We start from the raw sequence: 23,909 nt of genomic DNA on the forward strand, positions 1-23,909 counted from the left end.
TTTTACTCATAACTACGCAATAATTTCAAGATGGCGGATAAAAGTGAAGCACACGAACTTCGGAGAGAAATAGCATATTTATCAGGTTTTAGAACTCGCAGATCCAGATTTCAATTTTTTATTATCACATAAATAATAATCGCACTCAGTTCACTATTAATCATAAGATGGTCAAAAGGTCTACGCCTTTGTGAAATAATCAAAAACTTCTCGACTTCTGTAATCTGTTCAGAGACAGAAGGTTGGATTAGACATTGTCATTAGTCGATACAGTGATACACAATAAAAAAAAAAAAAAAATGTGTCTTCAGAATTTCCCTGGCCTTGGCGTCTACTAATTACTTTAGTTACGGATAAGAATCCGTTCACACGTCGCTGTGGATCAATTTCGAGTTGCGTAAAAATACGCAGACATTCATAAATTTTGCGTCTCAAAATATAGAAGCAAGTAAAATCGTTACGTGAACAACCCTATTTTAAGCGTCCTTATTTCATTGATATTGTATTTAGTCTAATGACGACTGAAGGTTGAGGGCATATCTAATATCTATGGTTGACGGCACAGTTATTTCAATCTTTCACTTCGACAGGAAGTAAAGAGCAAACTATCGCTATGAAAGTCAATATTATTATTTGATTGGCTGAATGTTGTAGCCAATCCAAAGTCTTGTATGAAATGCGCTTTATTGCTTCCACTACTTCCAGTGCGGCAAAATAGGGTGTCTCAGAATACTGAATGAATAGCTACGTAAGGATGGCTTACTGCCATGAACTCAGTAGCGGATTATCAGTGAGGCTGATGAGGCTGCAGCCTCAGGCCCAAAGATTTTGTAAAAAAAATTTTTTAGACTTGTCTGATACGATTAAAAATGCTGCAGCCTCAGGCCCAAAGATTTTGTAAAAAAATTTTTTTAGACCTGTCTGATATGATTAAAAACGCATAGACAATGAATGTTAGGGGGTGGGGTTTAGGCCCAACGGGAATCAACATAGGCCCTGACCCGAAATTAATTAGGCCCACGCCATTTTAAATAGGCCCTATTTAAGAACTAAATAGGCCCTCCAGCAACTGCCGCCTCAGGCCTTGGTGGAGCTTAATCCGCCACTGCATGAATTAAACATTATGAACGAAATAAGAGGAAAAACCTATGGAGACTACGTACAGTAGCAGTGTGTAAATGCCGCGTGAAGCACGGAAATTGATGACGTAGTGTATAAACTACGAAATAGAATAATCTAATTATTATCACGTCGGGGAAATTTTCTGTGTGTAAATTACGCAGCGTCCGTCAATATTTGTTGCGGGTTTTTTTTAAAAGTGTGAAAAACACGGATTTTTGCGTGACTGCAACCTCTGAATCCGTTACTAAAGTAACTATTACTAAACTAGGCGTTTACTATCACAATAATGAGCATAAATAAGGCTAGGATCTAGTAGAAATTGTCAGACAGTTTGATCTATCTATGACTTAGTTCAGCTCTGAACGTAGGTGTCATTACACTCACCCTGTACGTTCAGGAACCGTCCTATTGAATCCTTGTCAAAAAAATTTCACTTCCCAGTAAATTTTTACTTGGTAACTTTTTACTGCTAAACGGTCGCGTGTCAGTCCCTGTGAACGCTTGAACAATGTAAATGAACAGCTTATTAGTGAGAAAATAAGACCTTTATTACCTCCCTAAAACCAGTATGAGCGACACAACACGCTGTTAAAAAATATGTCCCCGTTTGGTCAACACCTTGACTGACACCATTGAAATCTAAATATAGGGTAACGCACAAATTTACGTAATTCGGCCACATAAGATGAAACAAAATTTAGGTAAGCCTGGGGGAAACAAATTGAGATTTTTGAAAAACTTTGATTGTAAATTATTGTAATTGGGCTAAGCAAAGCAATAAATGACTGAAAATTCTCAACTTTTCAAAGATTTCAATTTTTTCCCCCAGGCTTACTTAAATTTCGTTTCATCTTATATGGCTGAATTATGTAAATTTGTGCATTACCCTATATTTAGCTTTCAATGGCGTCAGTCAAGGTCTTTACCAGATGGGGACATATTTTTTAACAGTGTGTTGTGTCGCTCATACTGGATCTAGCGAGGTAAGCAAGGTCTTATTTTCTCACTAAGATGTTCATTTACATTGTTCAGGGACTGACACGCGACCGTTTAGCAGTAAAAAGTTGCCAAGTAAAATTTACTGGGAAGTGAAATTTTTTCGACCAAGGATTCAATAGGATGGTTCCTGAACGTACAGGGCGAGTGTAATGAGACCTACGTTCAGACGTAACTATCTATAAATGACTATGATCTATTCCATATCGAAACCATATATTCAATTGGCATATAGATTCTTCAAATAGACAAGACATTTCGTAGAGTATTTCCATAATGGGATTGACACAAAGTTCAATAACTTAATATTATTTACTTCCCGTTGATATTTTCAGGTCTTATAAATAGTGCAAAGAATCAGCCAAGTAATTCCTTTCACAATGGTCAGATTAGAAGACCTACAGATCAGTTCTGTTCTACATGGAATCAACCATATAATTATCACAATCACTATAAATATAATAATAACTATTCTATTACACGCTATCAAAATCGTATACCTTTTCGAAAGTCTACAAAATTTGTCGCAGATATATCTAGTCAGTCTCTGAGTGAAAAAGAATCAAATGATTCAAGATCTGTTATATTTAAGAATTCGTCAGATATTACACCTTTGAGTGTTGCTCAGAAAAACACGTACACAGTAAGAACATCTGAAACTTATACCCTGCACAATTTAAAGACCGTTAAAAGTGAACCCCTTCCGGTACGTAAGAACCACTCATTCTCACAATCTTTAAATCATTCTTTCTGTCAAAAGTCAACATCAGGTGTGCTTATCAAAGACAGTGAAGACAAGTCTGAATCTAATCAAGTACGTGAACACATAAAAATGCATGTTAACCCAAAGTTTCTTAAGAGAAAGATTACAGAAAATGTCAATGGTAGCAACTCTTTGCTTAATTCTATTAGTATTAGTAGTTCTAAAACTAATTCTTATTCAATACAACACTCGAATTCATCTGCAAGTGCAAATCCAAAAAAAGTGACAAATGTCTCACAAGTACAGTTGAACACTATGGATAATATGGTTAACACTAATCCCAGTTTTGTGTCCAATTTATTAATGATGACGGGTTGCACTAAAAGTTCATCTGAATCATCTGAGGCAGCTCAACTACAGCGGTCAAATCAGTCTAATGGTTCCAGTACTTTTATGAGTTCAGGGAACACTAGTAAAACTCTGAAAAATTCAGCCACAGAGATGGATAATGTGGTTAACACTATTCCCAGTTCTGTGTCCAATTTAGTAATGATGACGGGTTGCACTAAAAGTTCATTTGAATCATCTGAGGCAGCTCAACTACAGTGGTCAAATCGGTCTAATGGTTCCAGTACTTTTATAAATTCAGGCAACACTAGTAAAACTCTGAAAAATTCAGCCACAGAGATGCAAATAAAAGATCTTCGGGAAAGTTTAGGTTATGAAATTCCAGATGAGCCTCCACCAGGAACAATGGATACCTTTTATAGAAAGAGAAATAATGAATCTTATTGCAAAAAACATTTGAACACGACAGTGTTTGATCCATATTATCATAGAAAACATGTCTTGCCTTCATCACAATACAAACTTGATAAAAAAATAAAATCAATTGTCTACCCACATGTAAGCTTGAATCGTAAGATAAACTCTACTGAATTGAACCGTTCCAAATATGTTTTAAACAGAAAAAATATAATTCCATCCAGTCACATTTATACTACTAAATCAAAGTTCACAAATAATAATCAGTATTCTTATAGTGCTTCAAAGAAATATCTGGGTATTTCAAAAACGCAACATGCAGCTAAAACAATTATAAGTAAATATAAGGTTAGAAAAGTTCCTGATATCAAGACCAGGTTAAGTACAGTTAGACAAACAAGAAATCCGTTTATGAATAATACAAGATCCTGGAGAAGCAATGGGTCATATACCTACACTTCACCAGCTATCAAGTTCTATACAGCTAGAAGTAACAACTGGGAGAACAGATACAGAATTAGAGGACCCACCTTGAAGATAAATTCACATAGAAATGGTAGGATTGACAGAAAGAAACATTGAGTTTGTTTTTAATTTAAAATTTAGTTCTGGTATTGTCTGACATATATTTTTTAATTAAAGATGCATTATGTAAGATTTAGGTAAAGAGCTGTCCGTTCTTGCTATAATAGTTCAAAGATAGATAATGCATTTTTAAGAATGATTGGGCAGACATACCAAGTATCAAATATTTCAAATGTCGAATGGAACCAATCTTTTCTTTGAGAATTGTATATGCAGATTGTAATAATAATAATGTTCAGCAACTTCATCTATATTTCAGTGTATTCATGGAATAAATATACCAGCTATTCATTTTCTGGCAGACAAAGAGGCTTTCAATACAAACTTGATCAACATCACATTCAAAGGAAATTGCATTATCTTAATAAACCGTTTTCTTATAAGAAGACAAGGTGAGAATTTAGCAGTGATAACCTTGCTCGATTTTCTAATCTAGTTACATTTGCTTTTTATTCTGAGTTGAGAAAAATGGTAAAACAATATGAATGTCTTCAGACAGAATTTAACAACTGATTATTGGTTGTGCCACAAGCTAAACTGAAATCCTATGGGGATAAAGCCTTCAGTGTCTGTGGAATAACTTACCATTGGAGATACAGAGTTCTCAAACATTAGCTGTGGTCAAATCCATACTCAAAACTCATTTGTTTGTTACTTATTATCAGGATTAGTTATTATCTTCCATGCGCTTAGAGCATGCAGTATGGATGGAGTAAGCGCAATCATAAATGTACTTTGTTATTATTATAAGAGACTTTTGGCAAGCAGATTTTTCCCATCCGTATCCCGTATCCGTATCGTATACAAGATACGTTGCGTCGATGTATTTTTACAGTTTTGGCAGATTTTAGCAATTTTTGGTTTCACTAATGTATCATTTCAGAAAGTTTAGCCCATAGATCAACCAGTATGCAGACAGGCGGGAAAAATATGAAAATTCTGAGAAAAACCCATCAAAAATAATGATTAAATTGCAGTCGTTATCACTGTTAAAATCACATCAAATATACACCTTCGTGTTCCAGGATACACATAGATTCATAAAAACGCTATGATGCAACATTTCAGCGTCGAAAAGTAGCAAAAAAGACGGTAAAAAGACGACAGTGTTATACGGACCATTACCGTATGAAAGCCGTTCCATACGTGCTGCCGTATCACGTATGAGAAATACACAGACATTGATGACGTCACACGCAAAATCCATACGGATACGCGATACGGACCAGGAAATTACGCTTGCCAAAAGTCTCTATTATTAAAACGTCTAATCCCTAAGAAACACACACAAATAGTAATTATGATGTTAACCTTTTCTACTATCTAGGTTATTGAAGATATAATTAAGTCATTATTCCCACTAGAGGGAGTAGAAAGAAAGAGCAAGTTTTTGTATTTCTTGTACAGATATATCCATCGAAATTATGTACTATTCTTTTACAAAGGGATGGTAATTTGAGATCAGTTTTATATCCAATTCCATATATTCCCTGTGCAGAGCCCTTATAGGACTGATCATTAGAGAATGAGATAGACTTTGGGACAAATCCAATGCATGTACAGTACCTTTGTTATCTTCAAATACATCTTTTGTAGTTTAAAGTTTGATAGAAGAAATAGGAAAGCTGGATGTCGTCTGGTGTTTATAAATGGCTTCCTATACAGATCAACAAATAAAAGTATGACAAAAACGGGCAGTAAAAAGGTGGATAACAGACTGAAATCTGCATCACCAAAACTACCAAATAAAAAATCTGTTATCATCAAAAGTGAGTGATGATTATATGACATAAAATTCCCTATCAAATATTTTTGTATTGTTGAGACTTAAGAGTCAAATCTCTTAGAACTAAAACTTAAAAGGTCAGTGTTAACATGTAATTAAGTACTTTTATATATTTTAGATTTGAGTGGTAAACAAATGAAAACTGTAAAGGTACGAGGTGTAACATTTCATATGGCTGCAGATGGTCACAGTTTACACAGAATTCGTACAGGTTAGTTGATTATGATGAATAATTCTGTACCTGTTTTATTACACTACCACTTTTAATCACAGTAGTATCCATATTTGCAACACAACATTGCGTCACAATACTCACTAATACTCGGTCCAGGGTAAGGTCTATGGCAGTGCATGTTCTCTCTGGTGAGACATCGGTGCACTGTATCGGTACTGATGGGTCTTCCATTGTTCCCACTGTCTGACGTACTATCTCAGATGCCTGTGTGAAGGGATTCTGCACGTCCTGTCGCACAACATGGTGGTCTTGTCGTCTTGTCGAGTCTTCCAAACACCTGGTTCCTCTGAGGTGTCATGAGTCCATGGTAAGGTCTACGGCAATGGATGTTCTCTCTGGTGAGACGTCGGCGCACTGTATCAGTACTGATGGGTCTTCCGTGTGTTCCTACCTCAGATGCCTGTGTGAAGGGATTCTGCACATGCTGTAGCACAACATGGCGGTCTTGTCGCCTTGTGGTAACCCTTTGTCTACCAGTTTGGGGGCGATCATCTGTGGTGTTGGTGGCCCGAAAATGTTGGTGAAGCCTGTAGATGGTTTCGAACATTGACCTGGAAGTGATTGGCAACGGCTTGGGCAGTGTGGCCAGCGTTGAGTATTCCAAGCGCCTGATTCCTTTGAGGTGTCGTGAGTCGTGGTATGCTGCTGACGTTGTAGTGTGATTGATTCAACCAGGTGTGGGCGTGCATTTTATACCCCCCCCCCCCCCTGTGAACAGCATGTGCAGTATGAGTTACATGAAAATCATGGAAAACACATTACCATCTCAAAAGTCAGGTTGCGTTTTTGAGAACATTTCCTGGGTTCAATTCTGTGTTTGGGAAGGAGCCTTATTGCTGAGGTAAAGTTGGAGATGTGGTCAAAAATATACAATAAAAGCATTTGGCAAGTTTTATGCAATGCTTCTATTCAGAGTAACATACCAACCTGACGTTTCTTTTGCTGCTTAGTGGACATAAAACTAATCACTTTCCTTCATGTCATTCAGTCTTCTTAATTTCTAAATCACTCTTCTTCTTATCGAAACTGGGAGAGCTTTTTAGGGGAGCAATTTTTTCAATTTGTTCACTTAGGGGAGCTTTTTTAGGCTCTCTAAAATACAAATAAAACAGCGACTGCCATTGCTGCTGGTCCTTTCAGATGTAATTCATCTTCAGTAATGAAAAGAACAGGCTATTGATTTCTGCAATTTCTGTTGACATTCAGGACAGTATTATTGCCCGTGATCTTTTAGTAGAATCATTCAAAATAGTACTAGTAGGCTGTGCGTGTAATGTTAAGTTTTAAAGTGCACATAAGATGGGCTTGGGAACTTTTCGATACGTGTAGCCAATGGTTACTATATCGACTTTACGGCAAGTTCACACCAATCTGATTGAAATTAATTCAGTTATCTTCACTCAAAGTCGTAAAAATAGACCTCCTGTAAAAACGACTTTGCCAATTATCGAAAACAGACGCCGGTGACGTCACAGTGACCAAATGCATATTCGGAATGTTTATGCCTTAATTACCTATATACAGCCGGCGTGTGTATTCATTAACGCTTGACTGATTCCTTAATCCCCCTAATTAAATAAAACAATTGACTACAGAATAATTTGTTTTGTAATTCATTTTAATTTAAGATCCAATTTAGAATTTGTTTCATAATGTACGCTCGCTCTTGTTTCTCACGACAGCAATTTTAATACCCTCTAACATCGTATGCAGTCCAATCGATTCGAGATACATTTTCGTCAAAAGAGTATTGTGGTTCTAATTTCCCGAGTAAAAGAGTACAGGAGTAAAAAGATGTGGTAATGCAAAATCTATACTTATATTTGTGACTGTCGTTTGTCTGTCTGTCTGTTTGTCTGTATGTTCGGGGTTGACGGCTACACTAGGTCTGCCCCGAGTCTGAAATTTGGGGTATAGGGGTAGCTCGGACCGGGGAGTAACATAGGCCAGGTGGTGTTAGTCTACCACTTTCGGTTTCGGGGTTATGACCCTCGGGCTGTTCGGGGTTGGCGGCTACACTAGGTCTGCCCCGAGTCTGAAATTTGGGTTATAGGGGTAGCTCGGACCGGGGAGTAACATAGGCCAGGTGGCGTTAGTCTACCACTTCCGGTTTCGGGGTTATGACCCCCGAGGGAAGCCGGGCATTCTGCTAGTGTATCATAAAAGTCAAACATGTTTGAAAAGCGATTTGTAAATGACGATCCGTTATCATCGTACGGCGGATTTGACTTCATTACTCTGAAATAGACTGTAAAAATGAAATACGAAAAAATATCTCAATATACGTTAGAATTAACAATACAAATAAAATTTGTGATAACCATCTAAATGGAATAACAGACAGATTCAGAAGGGTCATCTAACTATCTTTGTGTATTGATAATAATATGGCAAGTAGTGTCGTTAATATCTGTCATTAATTAATCAATCCGACTAAAGTTATACAGACTTGGGGTCATAAATTAATTTACATCTCGGTGTTAGCAGTGATTGTTAGTGGTATTAAGAATGCTGATTAGGTAATTATCATCTTTTTTACGCCGGCCAGATCAAAGACATCACTCTAGGTGGAACGTGTGCGTAGTACCCACGAATGAACTAATGGTAGAATCGTACACACACATATTAATTGTATAAAAAATAATTAAGTTTTACACATCAGTTGTTTATAATTATTATTTACCCAATAATAATTGCTCACCGGTGTTTTTGTAATCAAGTAGCCTTGTATTATTTGTTGACTGGCGTTTAAACAACATTTAATCGACTTGATATGAAATCTGAATATAAATTATTCGAGTGATAAACTTTTGTGATACGATTAGGTTATCTTCTTTATAATAAAAGTATTTTACAATTGCATTGACAGGTTAATCACTCACCAAACGGCATCAGGAACTCGGCGTATGATTAAGTGTATTTGATATTCATGTCCATGAATCCCATACAATTTTCGCGCCAAAGTTTAACCTCTGTTACTACGCCCTAGTGCATGTAACCGTACATAGCAATAAGATTCCCAGCGTTGATTGGCTGAGAAATGAGGGCGATCTATGCATGATCATCGGAAAATTCCATATTCGCTGTGAATTTCAAATGGAGTTACGTTAAAAGTTGTTCTTTGTGTATAGAAATGGTTAATATTATTATATATAGCTAATAATGAATATATTGACAATTGGCTGGGACCATTTGTATTTCTGTACTTATAGAGAGTAGTTTGGGATATCAAGTATTACAGGGTTATCTAAATTATCGGTAAATACGCTTATTGCTTAGGTCGTCTTCAGTTGTCCCGGGGCCTATTTAAACAATGGCACCTAATATGGATCTACGGTATGATACGGCATTTTAAATCCACTCTAAAATATTCCAATCACAGATGTCTAATCTATAACAACGCAGGTTGATAATTCTGTGATTATGATTATGCCAGTCACATGATAATTGTACTGACACGTACATAATTGTCAACTGGTGGTGTGTATTGTATAGATAATGTATATAGTATGTGTAGTGCCTGTGACGTCACCAGCCAATCAACCGGATTAAGGTTGTAATTGAAAATTTGAAAACCCTTTTTGGCTTTCGGATACTTAAACCTCAATAGCTGAATTAATTTTAATCAGATTGGTTCGAACTTGCCGTAAAATGGATATAGTAACCATTGGCTATAAGTACATTCAATTAAGATTTTTAATCTTATGTGGTCTTTAACATTTGGAATTTGAAATGGTTTTATTTGTCTACTGTTGTAGGTACAGATGAACAGACAACCAGTAAGAAACCTATAAATGAAGTTAAAGTTACAAGGGTTGATATTGGTGGTGTGACTTATATTCAGACTAAACCAGGAACGTTAGTTCGTATGACAACTACCAGAACAAGAGCAGTTGCTAGGTCTGTATTAATTTAAATATAAAATAACTTTGAGTTTGTCTGGTGAAATTCAACGGCAAAAGAATTTACCTGTCAGTTAAATTTATAAAGTCGTTCGTCTGTGCATCACAATAACTCGATGTACTAGAATATACAAACTTGGTGTATAGGGGTATATCTTCATTAGGTGAATGTCTTCACTAAGTTTGATGGTGAGCATTTTCTGCTTAGGCTAAGCAAATATAAGCAGTCAAGACTTTGGGACATACCTATAATAACCCCGTTTCTAACTGAAGCATGTTAACTTTTATTCTAATTGACTGAGAGTGATAAAACTGGTTGTATAAATTCATTAAATCCATACCTGTCTTTATTATGAGGACAAGTTAGGCAGAGTAACAGTTTGATTACTTGATGCTTTATGATTTTAAAGTAATTTGATGAGTGTCATCTGTTTATAACACCAACCAGGCTAATAAAGGCAAACATAAGCCATACAGTGTTATGAAAGAAATTTTGGCCAGACAGCAGCAATATTGCCTACACTTATTTTGATTTCCAATTGTCAAGGGTTCTTTTACGTTCGCGCCAACGTCCCATCTGAATGTCTAGACCCTGTCTCTTTTCAGGCCTTCTTTCCTCCTGCACACTGAGAACTTTCTCGACCAACACAGGGATCGAACTCCAGATCTCATGATAGTGAGCCAGAGCCTTACTAACTGAGCCACTGTTGCTCCTTCACACTTAAAAAAAGAGATTTCATTTACGATATTACCAATACTGTTGATTTATAGTAAGCTATGTTTCTCTCTTTGTTGTAGTCGTGTCATAAACAAGAGTATATCAACAGTTACTAATAAACTAAGAAAGAAAGTCAACAAACAGTATTGTATATTTTATAATCGCTTTGGTAAATGTAAGAGAGAAGAGAAATGTCCTCATATACATGATCCAGAGAAAATAGCAGTTTGTACCAGGTAATTATATTTACAGAATAATAATCTGAAATGTCCTAGATCTTGTAGTGATAAACTAAATACTCTTTATATCTAACTTCTGACACAAAGACATTTATACAGAACACTAGACACAAAATATACAACAGTGCGACGATTTCCCTTGCATTGTGTGGTCCTAGCGGATGTTCGATTCAATGCTTTGGAACTGCATTCTCTCTCCTTTCAAAGCTGTCAATAAATGAAACCGAAGAATTTGGGGCATATGATACTATCTCAACCAATTGCCATAGCTGAAACATTTGATTATGTCATGATTTCTGCTCACACCACATGTGTTTTCAATACTAAAAGAATAAGATAGACTTGATTGCAATTATGTCAATTCATCATGATTAAGAGTGGCCATCTAGCACCACCACAACATCCAGTTATGACTTAGTTTGTGTTTCTGTGTTGCTGGTTAGTTATGCTACAGTTCATTAAGCTTTTGTTAGATGGAAGCACCTATTTATTTCCATGGTCATAGTTTAAGGTCATCATTGACATTATTACACTATTGTTTCCTCACTAACAAGGGCTCAATTAGACCAGAATCACCAGCACCCATTGGTTTAGAAGTTCTCAGTTCTGGAACAACTGCCTAACTTACATGCTCTCCTAACAGAACACTTGAAGAGAAACATGAGTGGTGTCCAGTAAAGACTGATAAAATAGTTTATCGAATACAGCTTCCTAACTCTCTTACTTATGTTTTGATTCTCAGCATTAACATTCTGTAGGGAGAGATATTGAAATGGGGTCCGTCCGTCCATCCCACATCAACCTATTACAGTAGTTGTGTCTTTGCCATTTAGGAATTTCTGGGATTTATATTTTTTGTGTTTCCATGGAAACAAATTTGACTTAGTTTTTGGTGTACAATTTTGTTTCCGGAGCATATCTCATAAACAGTTCAAGATATCTTTTTGAAACTTTGTACACACATCATCCTTTTACAGTAGTTGTGCCTTTTGCTAATTAGAAGTTTGTCGATTTAATAATTTTTGCGCTGCCATGGAAAAAAAATTCTCTGTTGAATGATTTGAATTATTTTTTAGTATATAATTATTATTCTAGAGCATATCTCAGAAACTGTTTAAGATACCTTTATAACACTTTTACATATCAACCTATTATTTTATTTTTTGATGACCTTCCTTCTGTCCCGATTTCATTTCTAGAGCATATTTCATTATCTGTTCAGAGAAATCTTTTTAAAACTTTATATAAACATCAAACTATTAAAGTATTTTATTTTCTGATGTATAAGCTTGATGTTTAACATACAGCAGCTGATTGAGGTAGGCAAAGGTTGTTGTGCAAACCTTACAGGGAGTAGCAACTGGGCCTTGCCGAGCTACTATGATCAGAGTATGAATCTTCTGACTCATTAATATTCCAAGAAGTTGTTTTTCCTTATTCCTTCCAAACAAGTTCAACAGCTTGGGATGGTGATGACTAGTCATCTTGTTTTATTTTATTACAGATTTTTAAGAGGAACTTGTAATATAACAGACTGTTTATTTTCACATAAAGCTTCACAAGAAAAGATGCCAGTTTGTTCATATTTCCTAAAATCAAGATGTATGAAAGATGATTGTCCATACCTTCATGTTAAAGTTAATCAAGATGCTTCTATATGTTTAGCATTTATAAATGGCTACTGTCCAAGAGGCAAAGAGGTAATATAACTTACATTGTAATGTTCTTCTACTCTCTTGTATTTGGTTGTAAGGGGAAAAAAACGAGTAGAATAAAAATAGATGTCATTTGACATTTTGGAGATACTGTTAGTATTGTGTTTTTATATATGAAATTTGAAAGAGCATATTGACAAAGTAACTTATTTTGGGTCCTTCTTAATATAGATATTGATATCAATCAAGACCATACTTTCACTTACAGAACTTGAACTGCTATCAGATATGTTAACATTGGGTGCCCATTGTGGTTGTGTCACAACAAAGTGCACCTAAAAATAACTTCTTTTCTAAATCTAAGCTAGTGGAGTTTAAAGATACATTCCTGCATACAAACTGGGTGATTTGATGATATATTTGGACTAAAAACATATTCAAACTAATTAATTTATCATAATTTTGCTTCAAATCCTTCTCAAAACATTGTAATTGCCAAGGAATACCCTGCTATAAAAATCGATCAAAAGAGGTCATGTTTGTGTCACGTGACTTACCTCTCTCGGTACCTATAGCAACAGGGGCGAAGTCGGAGGAGAATTCATTGTATACACAAGACGATGTTGTCTTTAATCGCTGACTATTTATTACAAATATCTAATCCTAATTAAATTCTCGGATTATCCACTTCCCGCGTTTTTTTCCCTGTTGTTTATCTCAGAAAGTGTTGTACGTCTAACTCTTCATAAAGTTTATCAACATGTACACCAAGCGCTCAATCTTCGCGTGCAACCTTCGACGTCACTCGTGCAGGTATTCCTAATCGTCGGGCTGTCGATAAGGGGAATCATTACATTTTTGTCCTGTATATGCTCCATGAGTGTTTTTCAGGGAATCCAGTATTTTTTTAGTAAGATTGGATATCTCTACTTTCCATACATACCAAAATTGCCATACATTTATTGGAAATAACCACTCGATAAATACTATTCTGGGAACCTATCTTTAAATTAATTTTAAACTGTACCAAATGATCCAGCAAAATCAACAGTTCTATATCCCTTTATTAGAGATACATTAATTGAACTTGTGTATAATTTTGTTTTAAATAGAGTAATATTGTTTAAGGAATCCCATCTTATAGAGGATTGTATATTGTTATTTTGTAGTGCAAGAAACTTCACAGTAGACTTTGTCCTGAATATACTAACACAGGAATTTGTTCTAAGAGAGAGAAATGTCGATTACAACACAAGAAATATCAATTACAACACAAGAAAAATCGAAGAAAAAGTAAAGAGATAAAAGAAATTAATCAAAGGTAATTGGTGGTTGGAAGGGTGGGGAGTGGAGCTAAAAAACTGAATGATTTTACCAAAGTTTTAAAGTTTTTTCTTTGCTTACAACCCTCTCCACTTGGTTTTCCAACTTTGGATTTTTCTTTAGCCTCCCAACCCTCTCACAGTTGCATTTTCCCCTCTTTAATAAATTTATATACGTACATGTCACTCCGCCATTACGTCACAATACTAACTGTAAACCAAAATGGAAGCCTGTCATGAATGTGGGAAAACTCTATCCAAATGGTGCCACCTACTACTACACATAAGAGAAAGACATCGACCCACCTTTTTAGAGTGTGAGAAATGTGGAAAACAGTTCCGCAGAAAAGAATATCTTAAACACCACTGAGGAAGCAAATAAATCACCTATGGTAACTGACATTCTACAAATTTTAATAGATAACACCATAGGAGATTTAGAACATTCCACCCCAATTACCATCTGCTCGGCTGTCACCATCGCAGCCACCAAGGCTCCACCTCTTCAACACATGACACCTGATGAAGCCTCACCCAGCACGAACCAGAGCCACAATACCATTATGGCCACACCATTCCTGCAATTGGGATGATTATACCTCCCCAAGCCTAATCTGAGTGGAAACTTGGAACACCATTCGCTCCAGTAGAAGCAATAACTGGAGGGATAGAGACCCAGATCTAAACCCTCTCTTCGGGGTCCCGATCCAAACTACACTAGTAGATGCAATCCATGAGGACCCTTCAATAGAATCCCAGCTTTTGGATACAGATTTTTACCATTCTTCATTTATTTCTGGTTTATTTCCTGATAATACATCCTGTGTTTTCTTCTTTTCCTTTGCTCTCTCCCCCAACTGTTCTTCATTCCTCTTACTGGGACCTTCATTATTATTTTCTTTACCCTGGAACTATGCCCCTCTCATTTTGTTTTGGCATATAGGGATACCTATGATCCCCACCCCGATTTCTTAGGCTACACATAAACTCCGACTGATTCCCAACCCATGTACCAGGCAGACTTGTGAACCTTGGTAAAATACCATCCTCAGTAGTAGCAATCCCAGTAACCCGGCCAAAACAGAAACCCCATTGAAATTCTACCGGGGTCCCAACACATCACATATAGAACCTCACAAAGCGAGATTAATCAGTCTGAAGAGTTCAATATGAATGAAATTAATAACTGGTCAAATTGCCCATTTTTATCTAATCTGATTTTCCAGTAACTTGAACACCTAAAGTCAATATCTGATTACCTGTACATGATTTGTATAATAAATTTTAGCTTTACGAAGTACGAGAATTACTTTTATTAATTACAAATTAAGTTTTTATACGCCCACATGTGAAATGTGGTCGTATATTGCTGTTGCCCCCGTTCGACCGCCCGTCGGTCATTCACAATTTCTTGTGAACACTCTACAGACTACATTTATTATCTGATATGTTGTTGATATTAGTGAGATGAAGAAGCCTATTGATTTTCAGTGATTTCCGATAATTACTGCCAGAGTTATGACCCTTGATCACTTTGAAAAATCTTGTAGACGCTCTAGAGGCTAAAGTTAATATTCGATTGACTTTAGATTTATACATAGTATTTAATGTCATGAGATGAAGAAGCCTAAGCCTATTGATTTTCAACGATTTCCAATAATTACTGCCAGAGTTATGGCCCTTGATCACATCAAAAAATATTGTGGATGCTCTAGAGGCTAAAGTTATCATCCGATTGACTTTAGATTGATACAGAGTTTTAGGTCTTGAGACGAACAAAGTTATTAATTTTCAATACATTTTGATAATTTGAAGAGCTAAATCCATGATATTGAATGTATCGTATACTAAACATTAGCATGGAGGAGAACTTTATAAAAGCCAAACATATTCTAATAATTTTCTGATAATTACTTAATGAGTTGTTACTCTTAATCAGATTTTAATGTATTATAAATGTTTCAATTACCAAAAAAAGTAAAAATCTGCGACAACTCTTGTTGACTGCCCGGGCGATTTAGCTGCTGTGGGCGTATATTTTGTTGCCTGGCAACCTATCTTTACACATTGTGTCTTGTATATGCTCCCATTACCTACAATATAAATAAATAATTGACTACCTTTGTGGACTGCCCGGACGACCTAGCTGCAGTGACGCATGTTCCATAATCTGGCAACCTATCTTTTATATAACAGGTATTTTAGCCAGCCAACTATGTCATCAGTAAAAAAAGATAAAGTTGATATCAATAAAAACGATGTAAAAAAATCTACAGCATTACCAGAATTTATTTCATTAGCTGAATATGGTTCACCTCAACTTGACTACAAACCACCTCATATACCTAGAAAATCACTCTTTGATGGTAAGTATATGTTCTTATATTATATGTCCACCACATTTCTTAAAGGTGGAGGGGAGGGAGGAAATTAATATGGATTTGCCTGTCTACTCTGCTGCTAATGGAAGTAGAATGTTAAAACATGGTGTAGATGTTCATTAGGTGAACAGTTTTATGAGAATTTTCTGCTGCAGCACGGATTGCACATTATTTATACAGCATTTAGTCAGAAATTCTCATAAAGGAGGGCAGGAGAACGAAATTATTGAATTGATATTAAAATGTACAACCCTAAAAGTGCAGAAACAGGGGAATATACAATTTGTTGGGGGTCATTTCATATTTTAATTGGTGTTATTATAACTAATTGTAATGGTCATTGAAATTTGTGCTATTATATTCTGATGTTTATTACACTAATTGTGGATCTTTGTGTATCCAGGTATAAAGCCTAGAATATTAAATTCGGTAAGTTTTATTAGTCATTTTGTTATTGTATGTCTTAAAATTAGTTTGTATGTCTTTTAAAGATGCATTATGTAAGAGGTAAATTTGCCTATTGCTGAACTTTCTTTTGGCTTCAAATGTTATATAGATAATTATTTAGACATTTATTAACATGACAAAGATATATTCGACTCCTAGAGGATCGGATGGCCTAGATTTAAATGGATTTAAACATCTGTGAGATTTAAAAATTCAACGATAAAATGGACAATAGAGGTTAAGTCTCAGTTGTCAAGTACCGTTGCTACAATAATGAAAATCTATGCTATATCTTCAAACAGTCGTAACTTTGGTCAGAATGAAATTTTCAATATATTCATTGTTATACTTCCACATTGAAATGTGGTCGTATATTGTCGCCGCCCCCGTCCGACCGGCATCCACAAGTGCTTGTGGACGCTCTAGAAGCTGAAGTTAATATCCGATTGATTTTAAATTTATACACAGTGTTTAAGGTCATGAGACGAAGAAGCCTATTGATTTTCAGCGATTTCCGATAATTACTGCCAGAGTTATGGCCCTTAATCATTCAAAAAATCTTGTGGACGCTCTTGAGGCTAAAGTTAATATCCGATTGACTTTAAATTTATACGCAGTGTTTAAGGTCATGTGATTGAAGAAGCCTTTTGATTTTCAGCGATTTCCGATAATTACTGCTAGACTTATGGCCCTTGATCACTTCATAAAATCTTGTGGATGCTCTAGAGACTAAAGTTGATATACAATTGACTTTAGATTTATGCACAGTGTTTAAGGTCATGACACGAAGAATCATATTGAATTTCAGCGATTTATGATAATTACTGCCAGAGTTATGGCCCTTGATCACTTTGAAAAATCTTGTGGACACTCTAGAGGATGCTCTAGAGACTAAAGTTAATATCCGATTGACTTTAAATTTATACACAGTGTTTATGGTCGTGAGACGAAGAAGCCTATTGAATTTCAGTGATTTACGAAAATTACTGCCAGAGTTGTTGCCCTTGATCACTTTGAAAAATCTTGTGGACGCTCTAGAGGCTAAAGTTGATATCCGATTGACTTTAGATTTATACACAGTGTTTAAGGTCATGAAACGAAGAAGTCTATTCATTTTCAGCGATTTTCGATAATTACTGACATAGTTATAGGCCTTAATCACTTCAAAAAATCTTGTGGATGCTCTAGAGGCTAATGTTAATATCCGATTGACCTTAGATTTATACACAGTATTTAAGGTCATGAGACGAAGAATTCTATTCATTTTCAGCGACTTTCGATAATTACTGCCAGAGTTATGGCCCTTGATCACTTCAAAAAAATGTGTGGATGCTCTAGAGGCTAAAGTTAATATTCGATTGACTTTAAATTTATACACAGTGTTTGAGGTCATGAGACAAAGAATCCTATTGATTTTCAGCGATTTCCGATAATTATTGTCATAGTTATGGTCCTTGATCATTTTGAAAAATCTTGTGACGCTCTAGAGGTTAAAGTTATCATCCGATTGACTTCAGATTGATACACAGAGTTTTAGATCTTGAGACGAACAAGTATATTGATTTTCAATGAATTTTTATGATATTAAAAGTTTTGTATACAAAACAATAGCATGGGGCAGAACTTTATAAAAACAAAACAAATTCTAATGGTTTTCTGATAATTACTTAATTAGTTGTTACTCTTAATCAGATTTTAATGTATTATAAATGTTTCATTACCGAAAAAAGTAAAAATATGCGACAACTCTTGTTGACTGCCCGGACGATATAGCTGCTGTTGGCATGTTTCGTTGCCTGGCAACCTATCTTTTATTATGTAGCGATTTTGAACTATTATAACAAGAATGTCCAGCTCTTTGTCTAAATCTTAAAGAATGCATCTTTATTGTAGTAAGAATAATAGTATTAAGCCCCAGTATACTAGAATAAAGGCTAAATATAAAGGGGTTTAAAAGATCATACACAATCTAAGATCATACACAAACAATATTTTGGGTCCAAAAATTAAAATCAATTCATGATGTCTGAAGCAAAAGCCACTTTAAGTTGACTGGTTCTATTGATTTCTTACCACCATCATTATTTCTCTTGGACAAGTATAATATTAATAATGATTTTAACAGCCATCTGTCAAATGTTTCCTTTGTCCATCCCCATTTTTAAAGGCCCACAATAATCACTAATCTGGAGGTTACACCTTTTAGCAAAACATTTACGATTTATTTAGATAAGTTTACAGCATGATGCCTCTTTTGATTTAATGATTCGTGAACATGTAACACATTATTTTTAATACGCTATCATGAATAGATATTTATATAGAAATGTGAAGAGAAAAGTGCACTTTCAGTTTAAAATATTGTAGAAATAGACAAATCCCTTCAACCATTATCATATGATTTTTTTCAAAAAGAATATCAGATTTTTTCTGGTGGGTGTTATTTGATCTCATTGTTGGTCAGCTTATTAACTTATTCTCCATCTCATGTCAGAGCAGTAATAAACAGGTTGACAAGTGAAGTATTAAGCATTGAATATCTAGGAAGTTGATCTTGTTCTAGAAACATGTCCAGTTCTTATGACTTGGTATCTATCAGGGAGCCACAGTGGCTAAGTGGGTAAGACGCTGGCTCGCTTGCCTGGAGGTCGCATCTTCAATCCTTGCATTGGCCGAGAAAGTTCATCAGGATTTTCCGGCGTGGTTCAGGACAGAGGGCCTGACAAGGACAACTGTCTAGTCAATCGGATGGGACGAAAAACAGAGGTCCCATGTATACATTGGCATGCACGTAAAATATCCCTTGGCAGCTGGAATTAAGTAGGCCATAGTACTGCTCTCCGGGCAAAATTTTCTTCATAGCACAGTCTATGGCGTATGCCCGTCTTCATTAGCCCAGATTGAGCAGAACAATAGGACGTTAAACCACATTTTATTTCATTTCGGTATCTGTCAGGAGTAATAATTTATAATAATCAACATTTTAGAAAAATTTTAATAGAATTTTTTGATTTCTTCTGTTCAAGAAGAATAAAATATGTAATTCATAGTCATGAACTTATTGATATTTAATGGAACAAAATATTTGAATGAATGTTTCAGATATTTGAAAGTATATTCCATAAATATATCAATAACTATTGTCCAAATTTTATAAATTGTACTTTAATTATGCTTATATTTCCAGCCTGGTGACATTCAGACCTCATACATAACTCAAAACCAAAACTGCTATCTTAGTTCATTTCTTTAATATGTACCCAATGTTTTCAATTAATAATAGGTAGTCGATAGTAATATGTTAAACATACATTATGCAAGAGCTAAATCTGCCTATTGCAGGTCTTTCTTTAGGCCTGAAATGTTATCTAAATTATTAATTAGACATTAATTAACTTACCCAGATAATCAACTCTCGATGATGTCATCGCTAGCCTGTGATATTTACTGGATTTGAATCCTATTTGCTGCTCAACACTCATTGATGATTTAATCAAAAAATGGATAATCGAGACTGTTATTTTATCGTACCGACTTTAGTAATGATGGTCAAGGCTAGGCCTAAAATTCAAAAGCTAAAATCTTGGTTCAGAGTGGATCAATTTGACTGAAATTTTCAGCAAATTCCCTTTACATTATCTAATTGAAATGTGGTCGTATATTGTTGTCGCCCCCGTCTGTCTGTCCGGCGTCCACAATTGCTTGTGGACACTCTATAGGCTAAAGTTAATATCCAATTGACTTTAAATTTATACACAGTGTTTAAGGTTATAAGACGAAGAAGCCTATTGATTTTCAGCGATTTTCGATAATTACTGCCAGAGTAATGGCCCATGATCACTTCAAAAAATCTTGTGGACACTCTAGAGCTCAAAGTTAATATCCGATTGACACAGTGTTTAAGGTCATGAGACGAAGAATCCTATTGATTTTCAGCGATTTCCGATAATTACTGCCAGAGTTATGGCCCTTGATCACTTCAAAAAATCTTGTGGACACTCTAGAAGCTAAAGGTAATATCCGATTGACTTTAAATTTATACACAGTGTTTAAGGTCATGAGACGAAGAAGCCTATTCATTTTCAGCGATTTCCGATAATTTTTGCCAGAGTTATGGCCCTTGATCACTTTGAAAAATCTTGTGGATGCTCTAGAGGCTAAAGTTAATATCCGATTGATACACAGAGTTTAAGGTCTTGAGACAAACAAGTATATTGATTTTCAATGAATCTTTTTGACTTGAACAGCTAAATCCATGATGTTAAAAGTTTCGTATACTAAACGTTAGCATGGGGCAGAACTTTATAAAAACCAAACAAATTCTAATGGTTTTCTGATAATTACTTAATGAGTTGTTACTCTTAATCAGATTTTAATGTATTATAAATATTTCATTACAGAAAAAAGTAAAAATATGCGACAACTCTTGTTGACTGCCCGGACGATATAACTGCTGTGGGCGTATGTTTTGTTGCCTGGCAACCTATCTTTAACTATTATAGTGAGACCTACCAGCTCTTTACTTAATCTCCCATAATGTATCTTTAATAAATTATATTTGATAGCAGTTTTGGTGTTTTACGGGCATCTGAAACCATCCACGAATCATCATATTGTATACAAGTTGTATACAATCCAAACACAGTAAGTACACATTCAGTTGATGAACTGATCTGATTAATATCAAGGTATTCAGTGGAAATTTTATTGTGAATTTCCACCAATGAACACTGGAGTTTATGTTTAAGGATGGTTTTGCCGTATGATTATATAATTGCTCAATTCTTTTCTGTTGATTCAGCTTTATTTTTGGCTTTTCTCTTCTTGAGGAATGGATATTACAACAATAATTTCAACCATTAAAAGAGCTGGCCAAAGTTAAAGTACATTGATTATGTGAATGTGATTTTAATGTTATAGTTCAAATGACTTACATATTAACATGTTTTATGTGGATGGTATTTATCAAAATATCTCAGGTCATTTGCTCTAGAACTAAACATAATAATAATACATATTTTTATACACCCACATTTTCATAAGGACATATATTGTCGTCATCCCTGTCTGTCCGTCCACAATTTGTTTGTGGACACTCTACATGGCACAATTTTTATTCAATTTTGACGAAACTTAAAATATAGATCTATCTCCCCAAAATCTTGGTTCCTTTCGATATTGGCATACATCGGACCATAACTTCATGGATTATGGCCCCTGATTGTATGAAAAATCACGTTTTCAGCCTGTGGACACTCTACAGGTTACAGTTTTCAATGGATTTTGATGAAACTTGAAATGCATGTTTAAAACCCAAAGATCTTGGTTCCTTTTAATATTAGTACATATTCGGTTGTAACTTCTTGAATTATGGCCCTTGATTGTACGAAAAATCTTGTTTTTAGCTTGTGGTTCCTCTACAGGTCTCAATTTTTATCCAATTGAAAAAAAACGTTTGAATACATCACCGTTACATCCTAATAATTGCAGAGTTCGAATTTCGTGAAAAAGGGACCGAAACTGCCGGACAAAGATCTTGGTTCCTGTCGATATTCGCGCATATCGGATTGTAACTTCTTGAATAATGGCCCTTGATTGTACAAAAAATCTCTTTTTGTTTAGCTTGTTCTCTTGCAAAATGTGGACGTATCTGCCTGGCAGTCGCTGGTATTTTTATACGCTACATTGAAATTTGGTCGTATATTGTCGTCTGTCTGTCCGTCTAAAGTGTAAAGTTAGAGGCTAAAGTTAATATCCGATTGACTTTAAATTTATACACAGTGTTTAATGTCACGAGACAAAGAAGCCTTTTGATTTTCAACGATTTCCGATAATTACTGCCAGCGTTATGACCCTTGTTCACTTTGAAAAATCTTGTGAATTCTCTAGAGGCTAAAGTTAATATCCGATTGACTTTAAATTTATACACAGTGTTTAAGGTCATGAGACGGAGAAGCCTATTGATTACTGCCAGAGTTATGACCCTTGATCACTTTGAAAAATCTTCTGAATTCTCTAGAGGCTAAAGTTAATATTCGATTGACTTTAAATTTATACACAGTGTTTAAGGTCATGAGAAGAAGAAGTCTTTTGATTTTCAACGATTTCCAATAATTTACTGATATTTTCGATGATTTCCAATGATTATGGAAATTGATATTAAATGTTTTGTATGCTAAATGTTAGAATAGGGCAGAACTAGAAGACAAATGGGTTGTTACTTGTAATCAGATTTTACTGTGTTGTAAATGTTTTCATTTCTGACAACAACAAAAAAAATGTGGCGACCCTTGTTGACACCCCGGACGACTTAGCTACTGTGGCCGTATATTTTGTTGCCTGGCAACCTATCTTTTGAAATATGCGTAGTTAATTTTATGCAATCTATGTACACCTGTTATTTTGAAATGTATGTATGAAATTATATTTTATGATGAAGAAAAAAAGAAAAATACAGATTTTAATCAACTTTTTTTCGTTTTGTTTTTTTCCTCCCTAAAGTTAAAAACAGTTGTATGTCATTTCGAATTTTAGAAAATTAGTGAATTTTCGTGGGATTTGTTTCACGTGAAAATTTATTATTTAATATTTAATTAAGCAAATGAAATCAAAATAACAATTGTAGATAATCCCCCAGCTTAGATTCAGTTGGATTAAAAAGGGGCACATGAAAGACTACATGTGGTTTTGACTTTTGACCATATCCCATTTATATATCTGCAGATATCATATCTTTGTAATTGAATTGAACCATATTTGGACTGATATTTCTTCTAGAGATTCAACTTTCACAGTATCATAGTTTTTAAGTGATACAAAGACACTCAAATTTAATGATTGCCAGAGCATAATCATGTAAGTGGCATTGGGAAACATATTGAGAGAACACAATTTATATGTGTAACACATCACCGATATTATTTCTAAAAGCAGGTTTCGACAAATATCCTCTTATTGATAACAATGAGAGAATACTTGTAATGTGCTTTTAGAATAAAATCAGTGTTTCCCACAAAAACTGTGTTCTTAATGATCAGAGACTTTAAACAGGTC

General features: G+C 35.1%; 1 protein-coding gene across 2 annotated transcripts; it reads left to right on the plus strand.

Moving 5' to 3' along the window:
* On the plus strand, positions 1-23,324 carry LOC126815320 (uncharacterized). Of its 2 annotated transcripts, XM_050540892.2 has the most exons (12): positions 1-85; positions 2,454-4,142; positions 4,431-4,563; positions 5,768-5,940; positions 6,076-6,168; positions 9,951-10,092; positions 10,893-11,048; positions 12,556-12,751; positions 13,876-14,027; positions 16,225-16,394; positions 16,813-16,838; positions 20,044-23,324. In XM_050540892.2, exons 1-12 carry the CDS (start codon positions 31-33, stop codon positions 20,107-20,109), a joined length of 3,051 nt encoding a protein of 1,016 aa, XP_050396849.1. In that variant the 5' UTR covers positions 1-30; the 3' UTR covers positions 20,110-23,324. The 2 variants fall into 2 exon arrangements, with proteins under 2 accessions (XP_050396849.1, XP_050396850.1); XM_050540893.2 differs by lacking the exon at positions 1-85 and having other exon boundaries at positions 2,253-4,142.
* Positions 23,325-23,909: the final 585 nt, after the last annotated feature.

This window comes from Patella vulgata, chromosome 3 (assembly GCF_932274485.2).
Source record: "Patella vulgata chromosome 3, xgPatVulg1.2, whole genome shotgun sequence".
NCBI classification, from domain to species: Eukaryota; Metazoa; Mollusca; class Gastropoda; family Patellidae; genus Patella; species Patella vulgata.